The sequence below is a fragment of the Microplitis mediator genome, chromosome 5 (genome assembly GCF_029852145.1).
Source record: "Microplitis mediator isolate UGA2020A chromosome 5, iyMicMedi2.1, whole genome shotgun sequence".
Taxonomy (NCBI): Eukaryota; Metazoa; Arthropoda; class Insecta; order Hymenoptera; family Braconidae; genus Microplitis; species Microplitis mediator.
The window spans coordinates 4,412,703-4,437,518 of NC_079973.1; the positions used below are offsets into that span (position 1 = coordinate 4,412,703).

At 32.1% G+C, this 24,816-nt stretch overlaps 2 protein-coding genes across 3 annotated transcripts; one reads left to right on the forward strand and one right to left on the reverse strand.

The window, feature by feature from the left end:
• Positions 1–1,625: 1,625 nt before the first annotated feature.
• Positions 1,626–6,526, forward strand: LOC130667453 (suppressor of hairless protein). Its single transcript, XM_057469029.1, has 2 exons — positions 1,626–2,292; positions 4,374–6,526. Exon 2 carries the CDS (start codon positions 4,526–4,528, stop codon positions 6,053–6,055), a length of 1,530 nt encoding a protein of 509 aa, XP_057325012.1. The 5' UTR covers positions 1,626–2,292; positions 4,374–4,525; the 3' UTR covers positions 6,056–6,526.
• A 1,984-nt stretch (positions 6,527–8,510) lies between these two features.
• Positions 8,511–24,627, reverse strand: LOC130667446 (myosin-VIIa). Of its 2 annotated transcripts, XM_057469020.1 has the most exons (10): positions 24,072–24,627; positions 23,873–23,953; positions 19,017–19,072; positions 18,137–18,250; positions 11,661–17,334; positions 11,457–11,585; positions 11,286–11,382; positions 11,113–11,210; positions 10,872–11,041; positions 8,511–9,426 (listed from the first exon to the last, which is right to left on the reverse strand). In XM_057469020.1, the coding sequence occupies exons 3-10, from the start codon at positions 19,032–19,034 to the stop codon at positions 9,214–9,216; spliced, it is 6,513 nt and encodes a 2,170-aa protein (XP_057325003.1). In that variant the 5' UTR covers positions 19,035–19,072; positions 23,873–23,953; positions 24,072–24,627; the 3' UTR covers positions 8,511–9,213. The 2 variants fall into 2 exon arrangements, with proteins under 2 accessions (XP_057325003.1, XP_057325004.1); XM_057469021.1 differs by having other exon boundaries at positions 23,873–24,627.
• Positions 24,628–24,816: the final 189 nt, after the last annotated feature.

The window sequence follows — 24,816 nt, forward strand, 5'->3', positions numbered from 1 at the left end:
TAGTTAGAAACTTGGTCATTCGCTTATTTAAAAGATAAATTAATCCTTTATAAAAACCACTTGAATGTTCATTATCGTATCTCTCATAGTTTATAAGTTATATCAATTTGTTAGTTGACAAATCAAGAGGGCGATTCAACATTGGTCTCGTATAATATTAAAAGTGTTTTAAAAAATAGAAAAAAATTTTTTTTATTACTGTCATACATATATCTGTTTTTATTTTTTTTTTTTGCTCAACAAAAAAAATATAACAGTTTATGGAATTTGTTTATAACAAATTGTTAAGTTAACAAACGATGAAATTATTTATAAAAAAATTTTTTTTTTTGTTAACTTATAAAGAAACACCAATTATGATTTTTAAAGAAAAAATAATTTCTTAACTAATTATTTAAACAATCGAAATGTAAAAAAAACGATTGTAAACAATTAAAAAAGTTATTTACGAAAAAATTTTTGTTTTAAAAATCATTATTTTGCCAAGACAATGAAATGGTAAAAAAAATTTTTTTAAAAATATTAAACTTGTCTATTTGTTTATAAAAAATATCTTAACAAATAATGTTAAAAATTTTTTTCGACCGTAATTTAATGCTGTTGTTAGATGCGAAAACAGCAATAACATAAAATTTGTCGAAAAAAAATTTTTTAACAACATTTTTTGGATTTTTCATTTTTTGTTAACTTAAAAAAAATATTATAAACAATATAATAAACTTTAATAAATTTTTATGGCATGATCTTGTTGAATATATATATCAGAAGGGCTCCACGAAGCCAAAAATTTATAGGTGTATTATTTAAACTTTTTTGTCGTTATTTATAAAAACGGAGATTAGAAAAAAATTAGTTAGTTAACAAAAGTACAACTTTTTGAAAAATTGACTAAATAACTTTTTTCCAACGGGGATTTATTCTTTCAAGTGTCTAGATGATACCATAATTTATTTAAATTTTTAAATTTATATTTGTTACTATAAAAAAATTATTTTATGTGGTACGCTCTCTTTAGCGGCAGTGCGCCCAAGCCGTAACGGCCGCGCGAAGCCCTATTTTCGGCGTTAAATTAAAATTATAAATAATAGAGGTAGAGTTCGGGGAGTCGGGACTTTTTTATTGGAAATTTCCTCCTCTTTAAGGATCTTTTTTCAAAATTTCAAAAATGGTTATAGTTTTTAAGTTATTAACAAAAAACCAAATGACATTTTTTTTTTCTCTTAATTTGTTAATAACAATCGCAATTTTTTATGTGCTAATAAACCCTCGAGATACATTTTTCTAGACGTCATTCCGAATCGAATGAGCTATCGCTCATATTTTTAAGAGCTTTATCTCTATTTTTCGTCTTTTTGAACTTGTTGACTAGACTATAGTAGATGGATGTATAGACCCAAAGCCTGGACGAAAAAGATCATAGGGGGGAATTTACTGGGTATAGATGTAGCTCTGAATGTAAATGCTGATGTAGATGTAGATGTCGATGTAGATGTAGATGATTGTTGATGATATTGCCAGTGTGTCTGTTGTATATCAGTAGAATTGGTGGGAGAACACGCGTCGTAAGAGAAGGGTGGAGGCGCTAGGGTCGTCACCAGGTCCCGTCATTGCATGCAACGGTAAAACAATAGAAAACTACGGGCCACTTGATGGTAATAAGTCTACGGTGTGTGAAGAAGTGGTTTTAGTTTAGCGATAAACCTCGAAGAAGGAGGATGGTGATTTTACAGATTTATTTTTGGTCTACGTCAAAAAACCAAAGAAGTTTTTATTTAAATAAATAATTTATTATTTTTAAATATAAGTAAATAATAAATGTATTGATATATTTATATATATTTATATATTTGTTTTGACGTTTAGTGTGACAGCAAGGTTGTATAAATAGCACGTGGTATTTGTAATTGAAATAATTGTGTTATTAAAATTTGAATTTATAAAATTTAAATAGCCCGCGTAAATGGTAACTGCGTGTTGGCAAGACTGTCGGAAAATTCGGAAAGTGAACAGGTGTTTTTTGAATGGATTTACACACGGATAATAACACTAATACATTTACTAAAATCCAATACTCGAGTCGTCTATATGCATCAGCTTAAACACAAATACAGACAAAGACACCGAGCTGAGTACTGAGTGTTGAGAAAAAAAATACGAGTTGGTTTAAATTGTTTAGTTTTATTAATTATAACCAGCAAAGACTGTCGTTTTATTTAAACACTACCCGCATCATGAGAGTTATAATTATGGAGTTATTGTCAGTTAACTGAATAAATAGTTTACAATAACAGAGTAAGTACATGATAGAGAATGCCGAATCTTTCGACCCAATTGTTATTTTAAAAATTTAAATGTTTTATTTTTAATTTTTAACTTCACTGATATTTTTATTATTTTATTTTTCTATTTTATTTTATTTATTTATTTATTACTGAGTACATTCATTTTAAATCATAACTGAGTTTGACATTTGGAGATAAATTTATTTGTTTATTAATTTTAATAAATTTTTGAATTTTTTTTATCATTTATCAGTTAAAAAAAATTTTTTTTCCTGAGAATTTTGTTATTTTAATGGAAAATAATTTTTTTTTGCGAAAATATTTAAATTACAATGATTTTGATGACTTATAACCTCTACTGATTGGTTCCATAATGATTTTGACACATGAAAAATATTATTTGTTTACTTGGATTTATTTAATAATTTTTAGTTTGAATTCAATGGCTAATTGTTAAATATAATTGAATTAAATTTGTTTATTAAGTATTCAGCCAGTTGATTAGTTAATTAGTATTGTTATATATAGTTATAAATGAATATTAACGATAAAAAAAATTAATTATGTAACTGACGGAACAGTATTCCTACTGTTATAGAGTTAAATTGTGTCAGAGAATAATGCAACGAGCGCCTATCATCATCTAGACTGCACAATTAATTTATGTACATCAATATGTATGCAAGTTGTTGGCTTTCGGAAGTCCAGAGCTCTCGGGTTAGCTCGAATTCCACTTGCACCGAGGTCATAAGTATTTTTATTAACCATTCAAGGGGATGATTCCCATCTTTAACGCAATTTTGTTTTTTTATTATCACTGTGTTAAAATCTTGACTTAAAATCTTTCTTAAATTAATTAAAAAGTATAAATATTCAGACAAAAATTATTTCTTGGCGCAAGAAAAATTTTTCATTATGGAGTGAAGACAAAAATTTTCTGAGGACGACAAAATTTCTTGCATGGAGGAAAAATTTTTATGTTGAAGTTAACCGGCGTCTAATAATTTTTGAAATTTATTCAAAACTCGAAATTATAAAAACAAAACTTTTAAAAAAATTTCATGTATAGTTTTTCTAATTTTCTACATGTGCATATTTTTAGTTTTTTTTTTTTTTGCAATAGATTTGTTGAAAAAAAAATCCAAAAATTGTAAGTCTGCAAACTTCAGGACCATAATTTTTTCCCGCCCCAAGAAAATTTCCATCTTCAATTGATGATGCAAAAAATTTCTGAGGGCAAATGAAAATTTTCTTGCATCAAGAAAATTTTTTATGATACTGAAGTTAGTCGGCGTCTAATAATTTTTGGAATGCATTCAAAACTCAAAATTATAAAAAAAAAAATTTTTTTTTAAATTGTATCTGTAGTTTTCTGAATTTTCTACATGTGCATATTTTTAGATTTTTTTTTCGTTAATTGGTTCGTAAAAAAAAAAAAATCCAAAAATTTTTAATTGTCTGCTAACTTTAGAATCATAATTTTTTTTCACCCCCAGAAAATTTCCATTTTCAATTCCGAATAAAAAACATTTCTTAGGGCGAGTAAGAATTTTCTTGGGTGAGTAAAATTTTCAGTGCCAAGAAATTCCTTTTTCTGTGTATTATTTTTGACATAATTAACTTAAAGTTTATCGTGTTAAATAAAAATAAAAATAAAATTAAACAATGCTTATTATAATAACGAGACAACAACAGCATGTACAAGGGGAATGTACTTGATTGAAGTGAAGAAAAATGGCCTCGGCGATGTTCTCACGAGTTTGAACGCATTTCCTCTTTCCTGCGATGGAACTCAGTAATTCCCAGTACAGTAGTCAACGTAGTCAAAGCGAGATTTCTTGAATTAATTATGACCTGCCTGAAGAACAAAACGACGAATCTTCCCACGCAAAAAAAATTTTTAAATCTACTCACATTACACTTGAAACAAACAACTATTAAAAGCAAAACATCAACACTATTTAATTCACACAGCCACAAGTACTGTTATCTATCTCGTTAATTATTTTTTTCTATTATTATTTTTAATTGCAATGAACCGCAATAATATAATAAAATAAAATATTAATATTTAAAATTCTATTATTGCAGTTCGTGATGAACCGGTGGGCAAGTGAAAGCAGTAAGGTCGTGTTATGAGGACAAGAAGGAAGAGAAAGAAGAGGTGGTAATAAAGCCCTGGTCATCGTCATTGTCAAGGACGTTGGGAAAAAAAAAATCAATATAGTGATTAATTATAAAAAATGCCTCATCAATTCGGTCTACCAGCAATGGCACATGGTATGCAATCGCCACCCTCGCCGACAGCTGTTATGTCGGCGTACCCACGTTACAGCTCAACAGTTTACCGTGCAGATCATCAAGATCAGCGGCTAACACGCGAGGCCATGGAACGTTATCTCCGTGATCGCAGTGACATGGTCATCGTTATTCTCCATGCCAAAGTTGCTCAAAAATCATACGGTAACGAGAAACGTTTTTTCTGTCCGCCACCTTGTATATATCTCTTTGGAGATGGCTGGAGAATGCGCCAGGAACAAATGCTCAGAGAGGGTGAGAGTGAACAGTCGGCTCAACTTTGCGCTTTCATTGGAATTGGTAATTCTGATCAGGACATGCAGCAACTGGATCTCAATAATGGCAAGCAGTATTGCGCTGCTAAAACACTTTACATATCAGACTCGGACAAGAGGAAGCATTTTATGCTGTCGGTTAAAATGTTCTACGGCAGTGGACACGACATTGGTGTTTTCCACAGTAAAAGAATAAAAGTTATTTCGAAACCGTCGAAGAAAAAACAGTCATTAAAAAATGCTGATCTGTGTATTGCGAGTGGTACCAAGGTTGCGCTGTTTAATCGACTACGCTCGCAAACTGTCAGCACCCGTTATCTACACGTGGAAAATGGTAATTTTCACGCAAGCTCAACTCAGTGGGGTGCGTTTACGATCCATTTGCTGGATGACAATGAGAGCGAGTCTGAGGAGTTTCAAGTTCGTGATGGATACGTCCATTATGGGAGTACTGTTAAGCTCGTCTGCTCGGTTACGGGCATGGCATTACCACGTCTAGTTATTAGGAAGGTAGATAAACAAATGGCGAGTCTCGAGGCTGATGATCCGGTATCGCAACTCCACAAATGCGCGTTTTACATGAAAGATACCGATCATATGTACTTGTGTCTATCTCAGGAACGTATCATTCAGTTCCAAGCTACGCCTTGCCCTAAAGAAGCTAATAAAGAAATGATAAATGACGGCGCGTGTTGGACGATTATCAGCACTGATAAAGCTGAGTATCAATTTTTTGAAGGAATGGGTCCTGTACGGTCACCAGTAACTCCGGTCCCACTTGTCCACAGTCTTCATTTAAATGGTGGCGGGGATGTTGCAATGCTTGAGCTGAAAGGTGATAATTTTACGCCAAATTTACAGGTTTGGTTTGGCGACGTTGAGGCTGAGACAATGTACAGGTGCCAGGAAATAATGCTGTGCGTTGTACCTGACATTTCTCTATTTCGCGGCGAGTGGCTGTGGGTACGGCAGCCCACACAAGTACCCGTTTCTCTTGTCCGCAATGACGGAATTATTTATGCCACTGGTTTGACCTTCACGTATACGCCGGAACCTGGACCAAGGCCGCACTGTCCACCGGCTGATGAAATAATGAGAGCGCCTAGAGCGATGCCGCATCATAATCAAGCGAGCATGCCACCAGCTATTGCTGACGTACCCTGGAATTCGCACCATCCACCAACTCAACCAGGTCTTTGATACTCCGATCCAAATTATAATTACGGGGACAATCAATCCGAATCCATATCAAACTTATCCGTCGAGGAGTACAACACAGAAGTAAACAATCATAATCATAATCATAATAATTCTTGCCTTGATGAACAACGAACTGCTGATGTCGAATTTCAGGATCAACAACAGTGTAATTATCGCGAACGATCGCGTTGAGCTTAAAATTTATAATTTATTTAATCTAGTGATAAATGTGAACAATTATAATATAAATTTAATAAATATGTGTGTAATAATTTATGATAGTATGAGTAAAAATACTATAGTCGAACAAAAATATTAAAAGATATTATTGATTGTGTGTATAAAGAACTTGTGGATTTTTTATATAATTTTAAATTTTAAATGTGTAAAATAACAGTGAACTTTTTTTTTATGAAAACATCACTTTCAGGTACACAGAAAAAAAAGATTTCTTGATTCAAAAAATTTTTACTTGTCCTAAGAAAATTTTTGCATCGTGAATTGAAAACAAAAATTTTCTTGCGACGAGAAAAATTTTTTTTACTCCTCAGTAAATTTTTTTTCCTGTGTAGTTTTTTAATAGAAAAACAGATTTCTGCAATTGATATAAATTTATTTTTAATTATATTTATAATTAAAAAAAAAGAACAAAATAGTATTTAAATATCTCAAAGTTTTGTTCAATTAAAATATTAATAATGTAAATAATATATAAGATTAATGTATAATTATAATAGTTATGGAATATATTTTATAATTCCATAAACTGTTGACTCAATATGACTTTATATTTTTTTTCTTATCCTCTGATAAATTTATTAGAGACTCAGAGTATAAGTTATATAATTATTATTATAAAAAAATAAAATAAAATAAAAAAAAACTAAGATTTAGATTTAAAAGAAGAAAATCTATATAAGCCGTAAATAAAGTTCTGATTATTGTAAATACCCTGGCACAATGTAATTTTCTTATGATTATCAAAGATGAATATATGTATAAAAATTATTTATACATATATGTACTCACTTAATATTATTATTAAAACACCACAAACGTGCATATTAATATCCATAATTTATTTGTTGTATTAAAAATATACAAATAAATTATAATAATTAATTAATCAATTAATTATCGTCAATTATAATTATTAATTTGCACAAAAGAAACAGAACAAATTTCAAATATATATGTAATGACAATGATATATATATATTATAAATGAACAAAATAAATTGAAGTATAAAATTTTCTTTTTTTGTAAAAAAAAAAAGTTTTTTATCATTCTTTCATTAAATAATTAATTGCATAATTTTAGTTTAATGCTAATGACGAAATTAATTTAAAATTTATGACAAGATTACCCAAGTAGCACGATGGGCTTTGGACATTTATATGATAGGAGTTTTTAGGCTTTTTTTGACCTATCGATCAGGCACTAAAATATTGAAGCGATCAAAAATTTATGTCGTCGAAAAAGCATCTGCTTAAAAGACGAAACAAGTGACGACAAGAATTAAATTACAAGTAATTGTCAAATATGTCATCAAAAAGATTTTTTAATTGAAATGATTTTTTTAAGATGGAAAAAAAAAAAAAAAAATTTCCTTATGACGCCTAGGACTACACTTGGATTTGTAACATCTATGAGATAGCAGTTTTTAGAATTGATAAGACACCATAATGTTGACAAAACGATTTCCTATCAAAAAATCCATATGAGAATCCAGCCTAGATTCTTACATGGGTTCCCACATGGCGTTTTCGGATGGATTCCCATATAATTTCTATAGAAATCCAGCATAGATTTATATGCTTGTATCAATAGACCATAGATATAGAAATCCAAACACCCCGATTCTATAGAAATTACTTATCTAGAAACTCAGATTCCTGTATGAATTTTTCTCACAATGATATCCCCACAATTTCCCATGTGGAAATCTAAATACCTATGGTTTCCTACATGGATTCTTGTATAAATCCATACACTCCTATATTAATACCTATGGATTCTTATATAAATCTATATATTTTTATCTATATTCCTCTGGGTTCCCAGGCAGTTACACATGGACTTTTTTACGCAGATATGAATAAAAGAACAGATTAACATTCCTATAGGAACCATATGGAAATTCATCTGAAAACGCCATGAGGATTCTCTGGATTTTTTTGACGGTCAGAAATTCATTACCGAAAAAATTTCTGCTCAAAAGACGAACAAGTGACGACAAAAATTAAATTACAAATAATCATCTGAAAGATTTTTTAATTGAAATGACTTTAAGATGAAAAAAAAAGCAGACAAATTTTCTATGACTCCTAGAACCAATATCTGTATGTCTTATTTACATAAAAAAACTCGGCTTAGTTGTCTCTGTGCTACTTGGGTAGCCGTCATCATAATTTCTGTATATTTCCTTGCGGTTTTCGTTTTTGTGGAAAATAAGAAAATGAATAAAAAATAATAATAATAAAGTATATACACATGAATTAATGTATAGTATATAAGGAAACGAGATAGTATCAAGTTTGTGTATTCGAATTACTTGGTACATCCCTTCCCAAAGATATTGTAGTTTATATTGTTACTACGACAATAATATTGTTAGAATACTGTGGGAATTTACCCACAATTAAATAATTCTTATTGTAAAGAAAAATAGTGCTCATAGTTATGAATTCAAATAATTCACAGCAGATAAAAAAATACATTGCCACTAATAAAAATTTTATTTTTCATTTATTTTTTTAAAGTTCTTATAATACGGACGGAAATTACGATCTTGAGAAGAGAAGTATGAATAGAATAATTAAAAATATATTTCATACTTCTCTCGATAATAATTAAATTCTATTTATATTAATACAAATATATATATATTTATATATCTATATTTATATTTATATATGATTATTTGTATGTACACGTATATCATCTTACTTTTATTGCATAATAATCATTGACTTTTAATTACTTTAAATGTTAAATATTTTACAAATTAAAATCCAATTTACTATGAAAAAAATAACATTCATTTACATTAGAAAAATATTTTAAATAAATGCACGAATCTGTACAAACTTAATTGTAAAGAATAAAAAATATTTACTTTTTCTTTTTTTAAACAAAGGTTTGATTTTTTATTTGATTATGATTTGGGTCCTCTTATAGTTCGTTGTTTATTCATATTTGTAAGCATCAAGGAAATATATGAAGTCAATAAATCATCCATTTTATAGCCCAGTGATGTTTCGCAAAGTAACTTTGAGCCTTTAACTAGATTTCCAATTGTCATGTGGAAATACGTATTACCCGATGACCAGTTGGAGATTCTTGTAAATGGATGAGTTACTAATAGATCCTATTAAACGTTTTAATTATATTAATATATATTTTTTATTAAGGTCATTCAGACAGCGCTCTCACTTTTTAAAAATTTTCAATGGATTTCAACTGTCACGTGTATCAAATTTTTAACAATTAATTTTAAAAAATTTAAAAGAAGGAAACGTGGATGCAGTTTTGTTGAGATGTACATTTTAAAAAAAATAACTTGCAGTTTGGCTGCCCAATTTCAAAACACAGTAATTGACAAAGAAATTTTTTGGAATGTATTGAATCATGTCCACTAGACTCCACTGGAATTAAAAATACTAAAAAAACGATTTTGAAAAATTTGTCCCTTACTGTATTTTGAAATTCGGCAGCCGAGTTGATATTAATTAGGAGTGAACCTTTAGACCGTTGGCCATCCCTGGTGGAAATTTTTCGGACTTTTCTCTAGAACTTTAAAACTGAGCTTTATAAAGAAAATTCCGAAAAATTTCTACCAGGGATGAGCGCAGCACCGCAATTTTTTTTTAAAGATTATTTGAAAAAAAATTTTCTAGGCTTTCGAAATTTTATGAGTTTTTCTATTACACTTTTTAGTACCGAATAAATGAATGATTATTTTCCCGATATTTTAAATATTCAAAAAGTAATTGTTTTTGTTCGAAACTTGAAAAACACGGGGATTTACTGCTAACGCGGGTAAACTCGGATGTTGAATTTGATTGGATTTTCTGCGCAGTGTTGCCAGTTACTACCAGTGAATCATTTCCAACTTATTTAATTCATTTCTTTCTTTAATATTTTTATTCAATACAAAATTATTATTATAGTAAAATAATTTTTAAAAATATTACAATTGTTTAGTAGTATAAACTTGTGTGGTTTGAATTTTGAAAAATTATAAGTATGATAGTTGGCAACACCGCATTATTAAAAACATGGCGGCGGAACACTGTAGCGCGTCGAACGAAGGGTTAAATGAAATTTAGTAAATAAATTTCAGTGATATCTTCCTGTTAATTTTTATAATTACAATTTTTTATTTTTGTAGAACAAAATTTATTCAACAAATTTTGTTTGACTCCTAATTGGTGACAACTGTAAGTAATTTCTTTAAAATTCTATATCTTGGCGAAATTTTCGCAGACAATTAAAAATTTTTGTTTTTTTTCTTTTAACTATTTAATTAAAAAATAAAAATATGCACACGTAGAAAATTTTAAAAACTATAGGTGCAATTTTCTGGAATATTTTGATTTTTTAAATTTGTCGTTTTCAAAAAAATCTAAAAATTATCAGACGCCGGCTAACTTTAGTGTCCTTTTAATTTTTTTTTAAATTAATTATTATTATTAAAATTCTAATACTATTATGACAGTTCAAGGTCATTGAATATTTTTAAAAAGTGTGTGTGTTGGGGCATTGTCTGAGAATGCCCTCGAGCATAATTATAATAATTGTTACAAATATTACCTTTGTTTGAGGATGAATAAGACTCACACCGTGTTTATTGATGGCAATTAGCAGCAGTTCTGGATAATTTGGATCAGTTCCCTGTTTAACTTCAAAGAAAGCTGACCCAAATGTCGGCCAACGGTATACTATCTTTAAAAACGTTATCTTTGCGTCTTCAGGACTCATTCCTACATTCGAACATAATTTTATTTAAATAATAAATTAAATATAATTAATATTTATCATAAGTAATAATTACCCGCATCTTGATTGTACGCAGCCACAATCGATCGCTTCCAGTCATTTGCACTTTGAATTTTAACTAAATCACCAGGAATTAATTCTCGTAACATTTGACTGAAATTATCAATATTATTATTATTAATTATTAATTATAATTACAAAATAATTAATTATTATTAAAATTCTTACGGAATTGCTTGAAGTTCCTGTTTACTTTCACCGAATCGTACTCGATAAACAAGAGCAGCCAATCTAGAAGCTTCTTCTTTAGTACACTTGTGATATCCTAAAAAAAAAAAAGAATTTTTATAACAGATAAGACATTGAATTAAACAATTGAGTATTTTATAAATAATTTACCTCGTAGTAATTTAGGTAACTCTTGATGAAAATGAAATATTAAATCCGCGTTCCGATCTTTACCCGGCACAGTATTGGTCCACAATTTTTTCATAAAGAAAACTTGGTACGTAAATTGAGGAGAGACGCCTTGGAAACAAAAAAAAATAATTAAATTTCATTATAAAATAAATCCAAGTCATTAAATAATAAATGAAAAATTACCATCTCGCGATGGTCGCGTTTTTCTGATCCAATCCGTCAGATGTCTGACGAAATCAAAGAAGAAATCTCCCTCGGGAACAGAAATAACTTTATCAGCAATTTTAACAAACAAACTAAAGCCTTCGGCAGATCTTAAGTTAAGTCTCTGTGCGATATTTTGACAAAAATCTTTAGCTTTCGTTGACGAGTCAACTTCAAATGCTTCGTCAGTGTCATCTGGGAAGTAAACTTTGTGGAAAATTTGGGTCGTTTTGTGCTGAATGGCCTCGACTTCAACCTGGTGTGGTGGATATTTACGCTGTCCATTTCTCAAGGTCTTTTGCAATCTCTGCAGAGAGTCTTGTGATATCGGATGCCGCCTTGTACGTAAAAATAACGTCAGTTCTTTGAGTAAACTCTGGCTGCAGACGAACAAACCCGTCGCAAGCCACATCAGTTCCCAGCCACGTTCTTCGCTCAATCTATTTCTATTGTCCGTTAATTGTTTCATTATCTGACAGTAAATTTCATCACGCAGGATTTCATTCTTCAATGGCCCTTCAAATATTAAGTCAGTGTACTCATTACCAATCCTCGGTCTCTTAGTGGGTAAGTCTCCCATGTATTTGAGTATAGCATTGAAAGCAAAACAAGCTTCCTCTGCAAGTTCTTCCTTAGATATCAATTTTTTTAAAAGTGGTGCTTTTATAGGATCACGTGAGTGCCGCCACAGCTCATCAATATGACCGCGTCTTGCTGTGGTCAAAGTCAGCGCTTTGGACATCGTCCTCTTCGGCGGAGTTCTAAAATGATCTATCGAATACTCAAGCAACGTGTGCGGTTTGTCCCGCGGTTCAACGCCATTTATTTGCTGTGGGTAAAGCCGGCGATTATTTTCCGGCGCTTCAATGCTGAACAGTGCGAGAATATCATTTGGTGGTTTGGACAATGAAGGAAGAACGTAAACAGTTTCTGCTGGAAAATCACCTTTTTCTCCAGTTCTTTCGCAGATACCAACACACCACCCGGAATTTAAAACCGTCTCTCCCGTACTCTCGTCGTCCAAAACAATCAAGTCGCCTTTCTGGAAGGTAAGAAATGATGAACAATTATTCTCATTACCCGGTGGTTTATAATCTTGCAAGGCGATGACATATTTACTGCGTTTTTTCAACCCTTCGAGGAAGTAAACAACCAAATCACGAATATCTTCAGCATTCGGACTTTGGAACGTAAATTCTTCCCCGCGTACTGTTGACAAACTGAACGTTTGAGTGAACATTTTAGTTGTTTTTTGACTAGACACTGTAGTGATCTCGGGGAATGATAACTCTAGTAACACTTGCTCTTGATCATCAACTACATAAACTCCTGTCCAATTGACAGCAATTATGACATCATTTTTAGGTAAATTTGGTCCCGAATTTCTGTAAGCTTCGTAGAAACGTGAAAAAAGTAGCGGCCATTTAAATTTAGCGTAGCCGACAATGTCTTCTTTTACTCTTAGAGCCGGTACTTTTTCTTTGAGGTAATAACTTTTTTTGTACGCCTGTAAAACTAAGTGGCCCCATACATCAATTGGTTTTTCCAGAGACGTGAGACAGTAATCGGGAATATAATTTGTCAGCAGTGCAAACAAACGATCAACATTCATGTCAGTATGATACTCGATGTAGTATTGTTGGGCTGCTATCATAGCTAAGTCATCTTCTTTATCACATCGGTATTCGCCGAATTTAACTCCTCTTACAACTTGCTGATAAATGAGATTCGTAGCAACTTGATCTTCTGTCGGTTCATGCCAAGGCGCGAATATTTCTTTGCGGAAAAATAGTCGCCATGGCGCGTTTCTTTCCTGGGCGCCTTGTTCCTTAGCGTACTGTTCGCACTGAGATATCGCGTCCATCACATGATCACCGCCACTGCCGAGTGATGAAACTTTATCGAACAGCGCAATGTATAATGAGAATCCGAACTGATCTCTCAGAGATATTTTGTCAGACAACTGGTTACACAACTCACGAGCTGTTGTCGCTGAATCTGCTAACAATGTCTTGGTATTGCCGTCCATGAATGTTATGGGAAGCATGATAGGCTTTTTAGATTTAGTCGCTTGCAGCTCGAGCCAACTTGGAGGCTGGTTTCTTGTTCCATTATTAAACGTCCGTTTCAAACGATCTTCGCAGTAGGGAGCGTATCCTGGTGGCCCTTCTCTGATGAAAGCTCGCAGATAATTAACGAATTTTTCAGAAGGAGCAAAACAACCTACGCAGAGTGACAAAAGTATCCAACCTCTTGCGTGAGACGATTTTGTTGGATTGTTAGTAAGGAGTTTGCATATTTGACAATAAATTTCATCACGCAGTTCCGCGCGTAGGATTCCATGACCGATAATAAAATGTAGTTTTTCTAAATTAGATGTCGGTCTTGATTCTAACCAGGACTGATAACTGTCTGCTGTGTATTCGTCGTCTTGCAAACGCCTTCTTACATCTTCGCCCAATTTGTTTTTTCGCTTCAACGTCAAGGACACGAGCTTGTGACGAATCGAACGGGGCTTCTGTTTAAACGTGTCAGGATCCATGCCCATCATTTGAGCCTCCTGAAATTCTTTGCTTCTAATAAAATTTCTACCCAGCGTTGCGGTTACTTTGGACATAACTGAAGTGGTATCACGATTCATTGTGTGGTATCGCGGCTCAGGTAAATCACCGGTGAATCTTAAAATGGTGATCCACAGCGCCTGAGCAGCCAACTGGTCGCCTTGAGTTTGCAGAGGCAGTAAAGGATGCTTCAATGGTTTCTTTGAAAAATGATGAGTGATATTTCCTTGGAAGTAAGTAGCAGCAAACTTTTGAAATTTAAATTCTGTTAAGTCTTCTTCGTCTTCAGACGCTGTTTGAACTGGACTTATAATCTCTTGCTGATCTGCTTTAGGCGACGGGAGATCATTAAATACTGAAGTTTCGCGTGCTGGAGTTGGAGCTTCGCTGCTGGAATCAGGTAGAAAGTCAAACATCGCCTCAACTAATTTACTATCATCTACTGGCTCGTCTTGTTTCTTGGCCGCATCATTTATCAAATTTTTCTTAATCTCCATTCTCCTTCTATCCTCTATTTCCATTTCAATTTCCTTTCTCTCCAGCTCTTGTATCCGCTCACGATAATTCTGCTCAGCAATTTCTTTAGCTCGTTTATTTCCTTGATCTTTCAATTCTCTCTCTTCTTTTTTACGCAATCTCAGAGCTTCAATATGAAGCCTATACTCGTATTGAACTTTTTTGTATCTTCGTTGAGCAATCAGTCGTCTGACGTGCGCTTGAATCTTTACAATAGCCCACATTTTTTTACGATACATTCTTCGCACCAAATGTCCTCTTGCTCGAGCCTGCAGGGCAACGATGTGACCGCGCAGATGTCTAAATCTATGAGACAAAACCCTCGACCTAATTAACGCTTGAAGTCTCATGTATCCACTTCGCATCCGTTTGTATCTCTGTCGCTGTTCATATCCGCGCCACATTTTTTGAACAACAACAGCCGCAGCTCGCATTCGCAAAAATCTTCTACGGTAAACCCACCCGCGAATATTTCGTTGCAGTATCAAAATTTTACGCGTCAACACGCGGTCACGTTCTTGCTCAAGGAAGAGATCATGAGCGTCCTTGAGAAATACTTTCGTATGTCCCAATTGATAGTCAGATCTCCCTAACACATGATGACAAATTCTGGCTGTCGCTGCTCGGCAATCAGTCTTGTGTGACGGAGGAATACCCGAAATTAAAAAACGATAACGTTCTACAAACTCAGGAAAGGCGTGACGAATCGGATAACCAGCGCGACGAATTCTAATGGTCTCCATCATACCAGAATATCTCAATTGACGACAGCACAATCCTCTGTCAAACATCATTGGTTTTTTAAACTCATTCGGTTTAATACAACGAATAAAAAATGGCTGACAATTGCACAGTGTTCGCATCAGTGAGTCGAGTGATTTTTTAAATTGCGTTGACAAACTGGGCGCCCGTTTTCGCGTTTCCGATCCCATGCCGATGTCCTCAGCAAAACAGGTCTGCAGAAATTTATTCGATGATATGTGAATCAGTTGGAGTAAATCAGCACTAAAAGTGTCACGATTTTTTTCAAGAAAACTTCGAGTATCGTAAAATACAACGCCAGCAAAATGATTCAGTCCAAATGACGTATTGATATCAGATTTAGGTTTCAAATAATTTCTATGAGTGCCATGAGTCTTGTGAATTTTAGCCAGCATCGTTTGATCAGTTCCTTTAGGAAATTTTGATTCTTCATCAATAAGAGCCATTATATTGAGCTGCTTAATTGCTATCAGATCTAAGGCATCTTGATTGTCAACGAATTCAATGTGCTGCCAATTGATACCTTCGTGATTGTATTCTTCTTGTTCCAGTTTGAAAATATGCTGCACAAAAAATTGCTGAAGATTTTCATTAGCGTAATTGATACAAAACTGTTCGAAACTGTTGTGATCAAAATTTTCAAACCCGAATATATCTAGCACACCGATAGCACTTCTTGAGGTGTTTTTCGGACGATAAATAGCTTCATTGATTCGCTTGACTATGTGGACAAATAGTCGTCCGTAAATACCTTTGACAAAAGCATCCCGGATATCAACAGATTGATCTCGCGACAATGTTGAAATTACTGTCTCGCCGTGTGCGAAAATTGTGCGTCTAGTCAATGCAGCAACAAGTGATTGCACCGGAACACCTAACAATTGCGCAACTCTTTGTACACTAGTGTGTTCAGATATTTCAGTAGCATCCAAATTGTCAATTACCGTCGCTCGATACTTGATATTTCCCATGTGCAATAAGGCTGCCAGTAATTTTAATATCTCCCAAATTTCGGGATCTGAAAACAGCAGAACCTTCATTGCTGATCTTATGTCTGCAAACTCAGCAGCGTCATCACGGCCTTCGCATGTAATACTTCCGCCACCGGTTAAATAACGATACTGCGATGCATCTTCAAGTTCTAATTTTTTTTTCTCTTCGTAAGATAAACCCGCCAGCATGCAGTAAAAAACATGGTAATTTCTTTCATCACGATTTTGCGATACAATACGTGATTTTTCTAATAAATACTGTTCTATTTTAGCACCTTCAATTACACCTTGATGGTTGAAATGGATGTCAATATATTTACCAAATCGCGATGAATTGTCATTTCTTACAGTCTTAGCGTTACCAAATGCCTCTAATATAGGATTTGCTTCTAATATTTGCTGTTCAATCCACGAATGCTTACCACTAATAGCCGCTAAATATTGCAATATTAATTTAGTGCTTTCCGTTTTACCAGCTCCACTTTCCCCGCTTATAACAATACACTGATCCTGGCCATAGCGATTCATGTGAGCATAACTATTGTCACCAATAGCAAATATATGAGGTGGTAATTCACCAATTTTACGGTCCTTGTATAGTTTTATTTGTTCGGCGGTGTAAATTGGCAGTATTTGATAGGGATTGACAGCGACTAGAATGGAGCCTGTGTAAGTGTAAATGAGATTCTCATTGTATCTTATCAAAAGATTCCTGAGTATTCCTGCCTCGTGGAGGTCGCCAAGACTTATCATGTCTTCGACACCTTGTACAGAGGTAGCATGCATTGCTTTTATTCTGCGTTCTGGTGTTAGCCATTGTTCCTAAAAATATAAATGGTTTTAATTATTTCCATTATTGTTATCTTCATAAAAGAAAAATTTTGTTTCAGTCATATCTCAATGATATTAAATTTGGTGTCATTGTAAAGGTCGGCTTGAATTTGTGCCTTCGTGGTTTCAACTCTTTATTATTGTCAATTATTAAGATAAATCAAGTAATCTTTCATTCAAAATATATTTAAATTGCGCGGGAAAAAATACGATTGTATTTATTTCTTATAAATAAACTAATATTTTAATTATTTTGAATATATACACACAGAAAAAAAAAATTTCTTGGCGCAAGAAATATTTTGCATTATGAATTGAAGACTAAATTTTTTACGAGTAACACTTTTTCGCGCCAAGAAATTCTTTTTTTTCTTTGTATTATAAAATAACTGACTTCGAAATGTTTAAATATTTTCAAATTAGAAACTTAATTTTTGAATCAACGATAGACAACACCCCTTTGGTAAACCCTCAAAATTTGATCATTTTTTTGTATTTTTCATCATTTACAATATTTTTTTTTTAATTTATTAGATCGCTAGTAAAAAAATTTGACCACATTGATTTTTTTTCAAATTTCATAACTAACTAATTATCAAAATCAACAACCTCGCGAATTAATGACAAGATTTGTTGTATTAAACTTCATTCAATAAATTTGGTAATTATACTCGGGCAGTCACATGGTGACTGCAGGTTGCTCTTTATTAATTTTTTTTTTCTTTTTGACTATCGTCCCTAATTGGGCCACGTGCTAATTACTGCTGTTATTTATTATTAATTGTTTACTAACTTTGTTGTCGTCGTCTTTGACTTGGATTCGTCTTCCTTCCGCAGATATAACTCTTGCACCAATAGCTACGTCGAATTCCCTTCCTGATATGGGCTCGATCCATATGTAATCACCCTTGAAAAAATACATATAATAACAATAATAATAAAAAAATAAAGTAAATTATTTTATTAGATTAACAATTATTAATGAGTAATTAAAAAATATGTCTGTAAAATGATGATAATGAGTATTCGAGCAAGTAATTCTCATTGCACACTCGTTTGTCTCGCCATATACACCGTGGATATTTAACGTCCGTCCCAATTGTTCGGTCTCTTGGAACATCGGGAGAGCGAGCAGGAATACACAAGAGTATAGTTTGTTAGTCGTTGGTCTCTTCCGCTCTTTCGTGGGCACGCACCTCTGCAATATTAACTCACACACGCTTCGAGGGCTATGACTTCCCCTACAAATTCTAAATCTAATAAATCTCTTTGTTCTTTTTTTACATTTAGTCTTCAAAACACTTCCTGCATTCCAGCTCACTCATTCCAACAATTGGTACTCGTTAAATATCACTACAAATCCCATATCGCTGCTGGTATTCTTATAGATTTATAGGAAATAAAATATATATTCTTGATCATCAGTTTATTTCTCTATACTTGGACACTCCACTTTCTTCTGAGTATATTTAACTATTAAACCTCTATGTAGATTTTTTGAACCCATTGACTTGTCACAGATTCCTACTGACCGAGTTTGGGAATAGTAAGAGCTTATGTTTACCCAATCATCATCAAATTCCATACATATATGTACATTTTATACTTATATTATTATCATAATTAATATGACTAACTTTTTATTTATTTATTGTTTTTTTTTATTTACTTACCCGGGTAACGATGACCATTGCTCGAGTCGCGTTCGCTGCACGTGCCTGCCCGCCACCTTGATAAAAAAAAAATAACATCATTATATTGAATTACATATTAAAAATAAATAATATAATAGATATATTTAAAGATTATGGGCAATTTTTATTACATAACGTCACGCAAAATTGTTTTTTAAATTTTTTATTCGCTAATTCGCTGTAAATACAAAGTCCATATTTATTTTTGGTACCCAAGTAGCACACGTGGCTTTGTGACGTCTATAAGATAAAAGTTTTGAGGCTGTTTTTTAACTGTCGATCAGGCACCAAAATGTTGAGAAAACGGTCAGAAATATCTGCGTAAAAGACGACAAGTGACGACCAAAAAGTAAATTGTCCCGAATTCAAAAGTTCAAATATTAATTTTTTCTGCATAGACAATAAATTTTAATATTTACGTTTTAATTATAGAATTTACTGATCACTTTATCAGTAATAAACAAACGGCTTTAAGACAAAAAAAAATTTGTCTTGTCCATTTAAAAGACATTTTTATGACATCGTTAAGTTGTCGCTGTGCTACTTGAGTATGTAATATCCATAATTAGAAAATAGGATTCAAAATAATTAAAATTTGACAATAACGAATGCTACTAAATTCTTTAAATTCTACTTTTGATGAAAGTTTTAATTAACGAATAATTTTTGAAACAGGGATAGAAGAAGCTGTAGATTGAAAAGAGAAATTAATAATATTTAAAAAAATATTAAATAGATAAAAATTAATGTTGAGAATATAGGATTTTTTTTCAGTTAATATGGACAGGTAGCGAGTTAGATGTATCTGGTCCGATGACCGTTACCATAGAACCGTATAGCGTGCTACAAGTATTATACAGATATAACTCTCATGTAAACCTGTTCACGAAGTGGGTTACGCGACATCAGAGTCTATATGCCTGTGCAGATCATCTTCATCATGGTCATACAAAAAAAAATTTTAATAAAAATTTGACTTAATCAATGACGTCTATAAATTACACAGAAAAAAATAACTTTTGTAAAAACAATATTTTTCGAGTAATAATTCGATATATCGAATTGCATTATTAATTTTATATCTAACGCAAGGAATCATTTTCTTGACAAGAAAATCAAAATTTATTTACATTATGGCTAAAAAAAGATTAAAATATTTTGAAATAAACTCAGGCTTCTTTGATTGAGAAAACTTTTTGTATGAAATTTTCAAATTTTTCCACCCAAAATATATTAAAGTGAAAATTTTTAGTAGCATACTCCCATAAAAAAAATTTATAAAAATATATGTCTTAAAATATAAAAAATTTATTTTGAACGACTAACTTTTAGCCGATTTTCATATATGTTTTAAATATATCTAAGAATATATGAAAAATACATGTGTGAAAATTTAAAAACGATATATTAAATATATATTCTATTTTTTTGGATCATCATACTGATATTTTTTAAAATAATTTTACATATTTTCATACATGTATTTTTGATATATTTAAATTACCTTTGAAATATATAAAATATATACGAAAATCGGCCAAAAGTTAGCTATCAAAAATATATTTTCCTTACATATTTCATATATATTTATTAGACTGGGCCAAAAAAATCGACTACTCAGGTTATTGAAGTCGTTTTGACCCTTCAACTATGGATAACTTTTAAAGGAGTGAATTTAGCAAAAAATGTTAAGAGATCTTTTTTTTAGAGCATTAAATTTCCTTCAAGAATATGTATCTTGACTAAAAAAAATTTTAATATTTCTGGCAGTTATAAAAATCCAAAATAGAAACAAAGAATTTAAAAAACAAATCAATGTTTAAGGCACGGTTACAAGGAAACCGCTCGTTTTACGTCAATTTACTAAGAGAGATTTTTTGTAGAGAATTCAATTTCCTTTAAGAATATACATTGCTCAAATTTTTCAGATGGATTACTTACGAGTTTTGGGTAAAAAATGAAATTTCTGTCAAAAAACTAATAGTCGTAACGATACACCTCTTAAAATATTAATATTAAGGGCTCAAATTTGCACAATAATTTTTTTTGGTCATCAGGAATAATATTTTCACAGTATCGAAAAAAAAAAAAATTGTCGATATATTTATATATTTTTAATAAATTTTTTTATGGGGGTAATTTTTTGCGGTAAAAATATAAAATAATTCAAAAATATTTTTTTCTGTGTAAAAAAAAAGTACTTAGACTTTTAAATTTTTTATAATTAAATAGTGTCTGGAGATCAAAGTGTTGATGATGAAGTTGAATATCTAAGTCACGTATCAGGAAGTTTATTTTAATTGTTAATGCAGCGTAATGAAAAATATTTATAGATTAACTGTAGCCGAGGGTTATTGATCTTTCTATTAAAGTAAAATGAAATAGATTTTTAACAAACGTAATGTGAGAAGGCGTGCGAATGTCACGGTAAAACTGTATCCTCATCCGGGGTCAGTGTCGCAGCCCTCGCCTTTTTCCTGTCTGCGTGTTTTATACAATACTAATTCAGAGTAAGAAATTCTCTAGACTAGAGAGTGCAAGCAGACTATGTCAATCCTTGTTAAGCTTAGACTTTAACGGTTGATCGAACCGTTTGTTATTTCTTATTTTAAATTTTATTTCATTTAATTAATTTGTCCGAGTAAATAATGATGGTAAAAAGAAATTCAATTAGGAGACTTGAGTTTAATCATTAAACGAGTGAAAGTAATGGATGATATATGTATCAGTAATGCAGTAAAAGCCACCTGGCTTTTTGCCAATAGAAAATTGAATTATTTACTTTTTTTTCTTTTCAAGACCTCAAGGCAACTTTTATTTTATTAAATATTACGCAGTAATTTTATTTTTATTCATTAATTATCGAGTATTGAAGAATTTTATACTCAATGAGTACTTTGATCTTAGCAACCGGTAAAAAAATAATTTATGATTATAGACATCAAGTTAATGGACATAAATCTTGTCGGCATTGACATGGATATGCATCAAGAAAGATCTTTAGTATTATTACTATTTGTCAGGATTAGATGAGTCTCAACTAGCAACAGGTGTTCGGGTTACCGTGAACTCGGTATTTTATTTTTTTTATTATTCCCAAAGCTGTAACTTTTCTAATTAACACAAAAAAAAATAACTTTTGTAAAAACAATATTTTCTTAACTTGTAGTCAATGGAAATTATTATTTTTTTAATCGCATATTTAAGCTGAAGAATAATTTTTTGACAAGAAAATCAGTTTATTTACACAGAAAAAAAATTTTGACTGAAGGTAAATATTTTTGGTTCAAGAAATTTTTTTGAAAATCTCAATTTTTTCAGGTAAAGTAGAAATTTTCTGACCCAGGTAAATTTTCTTGACAAGAAAATATTTTTTCTTTTTGGCGGCACAATTTAAAAAAAAAAGATTATCATATTTCGAGGGGAACTCAAATTACTTCGTTTAAAAAAATGATTTTGATTGAAATCTTCAAATTTTTTTACTACTGTAAAAATTTAACGAGTGAACGTGGAGTAAATCAGGAGTGAATTATTTATTTAATTCCCTTGGAGTTGAATTTACTTCAAGGGGAGTTTGATTTTATATTGAAACTCCGGTTCGGAGTAAAATTTACTCCCAAAAGGAGTTAATTTTAACATTAAAGCTCTGAATCGGAGTGAATGCAGATTGAAATAAAATTTAGATCACTCCAAAATCACCGATAAAAAAAAACTCCAAATTTACTCCGTATGCGGAGTGAATTTTTTTAAAACTCTGGAACTCCGTGGATTCGGATTTAAATAAAATTCGTAATCACTCCGAATTCACTCTAATTTTTTAGTGTAAAAATATCCAATGTTATAATTTCTTACAAGAAAAAAATCTAATATTTCTAAGTTATTTTTCATTCATCGAATTACAAATGTCTAGAAATTAAATAAAATTTCAAAAATTTCAACGGCAAATTAAAATGAACTTGTAATTTATTTAATAGAAAATAGTATTTGAACAATAACAGGTGTGGCAAAGATCTCAAGTCCAAGGTGTTGTGACTTGAAGATACAAGTGAGAGCAAAAAAGGCAGGTGTCAAATAAAAATATGCGGGATACATAAATTCTGTTTAAATAACGCAGACAGTAGAGATAATAAATGTATAAAAAAAAAGTAATATAACACAAGTACTTTTAAAGTATAATTTTTTAAAAAATTATTTGATAGCAGCTCAAATCGACCCGTGTGCTCTCAATGACATTGCCAATAGATAAATGTTAAATGATACTAAAATACAAGTGTGTAATGAGATTGATATAAATAAATGTAGACAGAGGCGCAAAGAGAGACAGATAAATTAAAGTAACAAGTAATGAGCTGTAATTGGATTACTGGAAAAATGTTTAGTTGGAGAGAAGCGTGTCGAGGAAAAAGAGGAAATGGGTGGAGAAAAGAGAAGAATATATATATATTATATATATGTAGAAAGAGGAAACGAGACGTTGAATACGTCGAGGTGGCTTCCAGCGAAGCCTGCAACCTGCTTGCCCCTTTATGTATATATTACACGGGACGTTACAAGTTCTGTCGAGACAAACTGGGGATTGAAGAATTTAATTATAAATTAAATTTATTTATAATAATAACAGTAACGACAGTACTGATGATGATAATAATGAAGATGATGAACGCCAGGTAATTTCACTTTGGCAAAAATAATTAAAAAGTATTACGAGACGACATATCACCGATAAGTTGATTACGAAAGTCGTGCGGTTATCACGTTTTTTATTTCGCGGCCTCGTGATTCGCGAATAAAATATCTGGGGCTCTTGTCGGTTTATTTTTTTTTTTTTTACATACCTTGTGGACTTGATGTGAAACGATGTGGGTAAAATAATCAGAAGACTGTTGTTGATTTTTTTATGGAGCAATTCGTTTTGTCTGCACTCACAATAATATTAAACAATAAATAAATTCATTTGTAATTACTAACAACAACAACAATAATTAATAAAACCAAGTAACAACAACAAAAAAAAAAAATTCACAACAAACTCACTGAAATAAATAACAACTCGCGTTGATGTTTACTTGATGTTACTCCGCAAAATATCATTCCGAGCTCCTCTCTGGACTTTGACGACGTGGAGGATGAGAAAAGAGAGAAGTACCGAGCAACAGAAAGTAGAGGAGGAGAAGAGAAACCGCGACGTCGAGATTGCCACAGGAGGCTGCGTTGACGGTCTTCTTGTTATTTTTTACCCGTTAATTGTGAGCCAGAACGGGACCCAAGGGTTCAAATATTAGATCGGTCACCACACGCGAGTCAAAGTAACTCGTAGTTTAACTACACAGGACACTATATATTTGTATATATGTTGGATTTGAGTTGAGCAAACAGTATTATTCTTAAATGTACACCAGGTATTAGTTTATTCTTCGTTAGACACAGAGCAGCAGCAGCAGCGGCAACAGGCCACGGTGACCGGCACATTAACACGTCCGCTCGGTGAGTTTCGACGAGACTCGGGCCCCGGTTTGCCAGGTGGAAGAGGTAGAGAGGTTCCCCCTGTACCTCCCCGTACCTCTCGCCGCTTATCGCTACGCTACCTGTACCTGAGTAACACCGACTGTCTGTGTACCGTGTACTGGGTTTAGTTGTAGTTGGTTAAGACTGTGACCATCATGGATACCAAAGTACATTTACTAGTCAGCTTGGCCGAGAGAGAGATAAAATAAAACATGAACCAAGAATCCATGACCAAGCCGCCGCCCCAACCAACGATTCTTCTTTCATTTCTCAT

Coding starts and splice junctions, on each gene's coding strand:
- LOC130667453 (XM_057469029.1), top strand. CDS start 4,526: ATGCCTCATCAATTCGGTCTACCAGCAATGGCACATGGTATGCAATCG.
- LOC130667446 (XM_057469020.1), bottom strand. Junction 17,335..18,136: donor TCAAAGACGACGACAACAAA/GTTAGTAAACAA, acceptor TTATATTTTTAG/GAACAATGGCTAACACCAGA. Junction 11,383..11,456: donor GTTACCTAAATTACTACGAG/GTAAATTATTTA, acceptor TTTTTTTTTTAG/GATATCACAAGTGTACTAAA.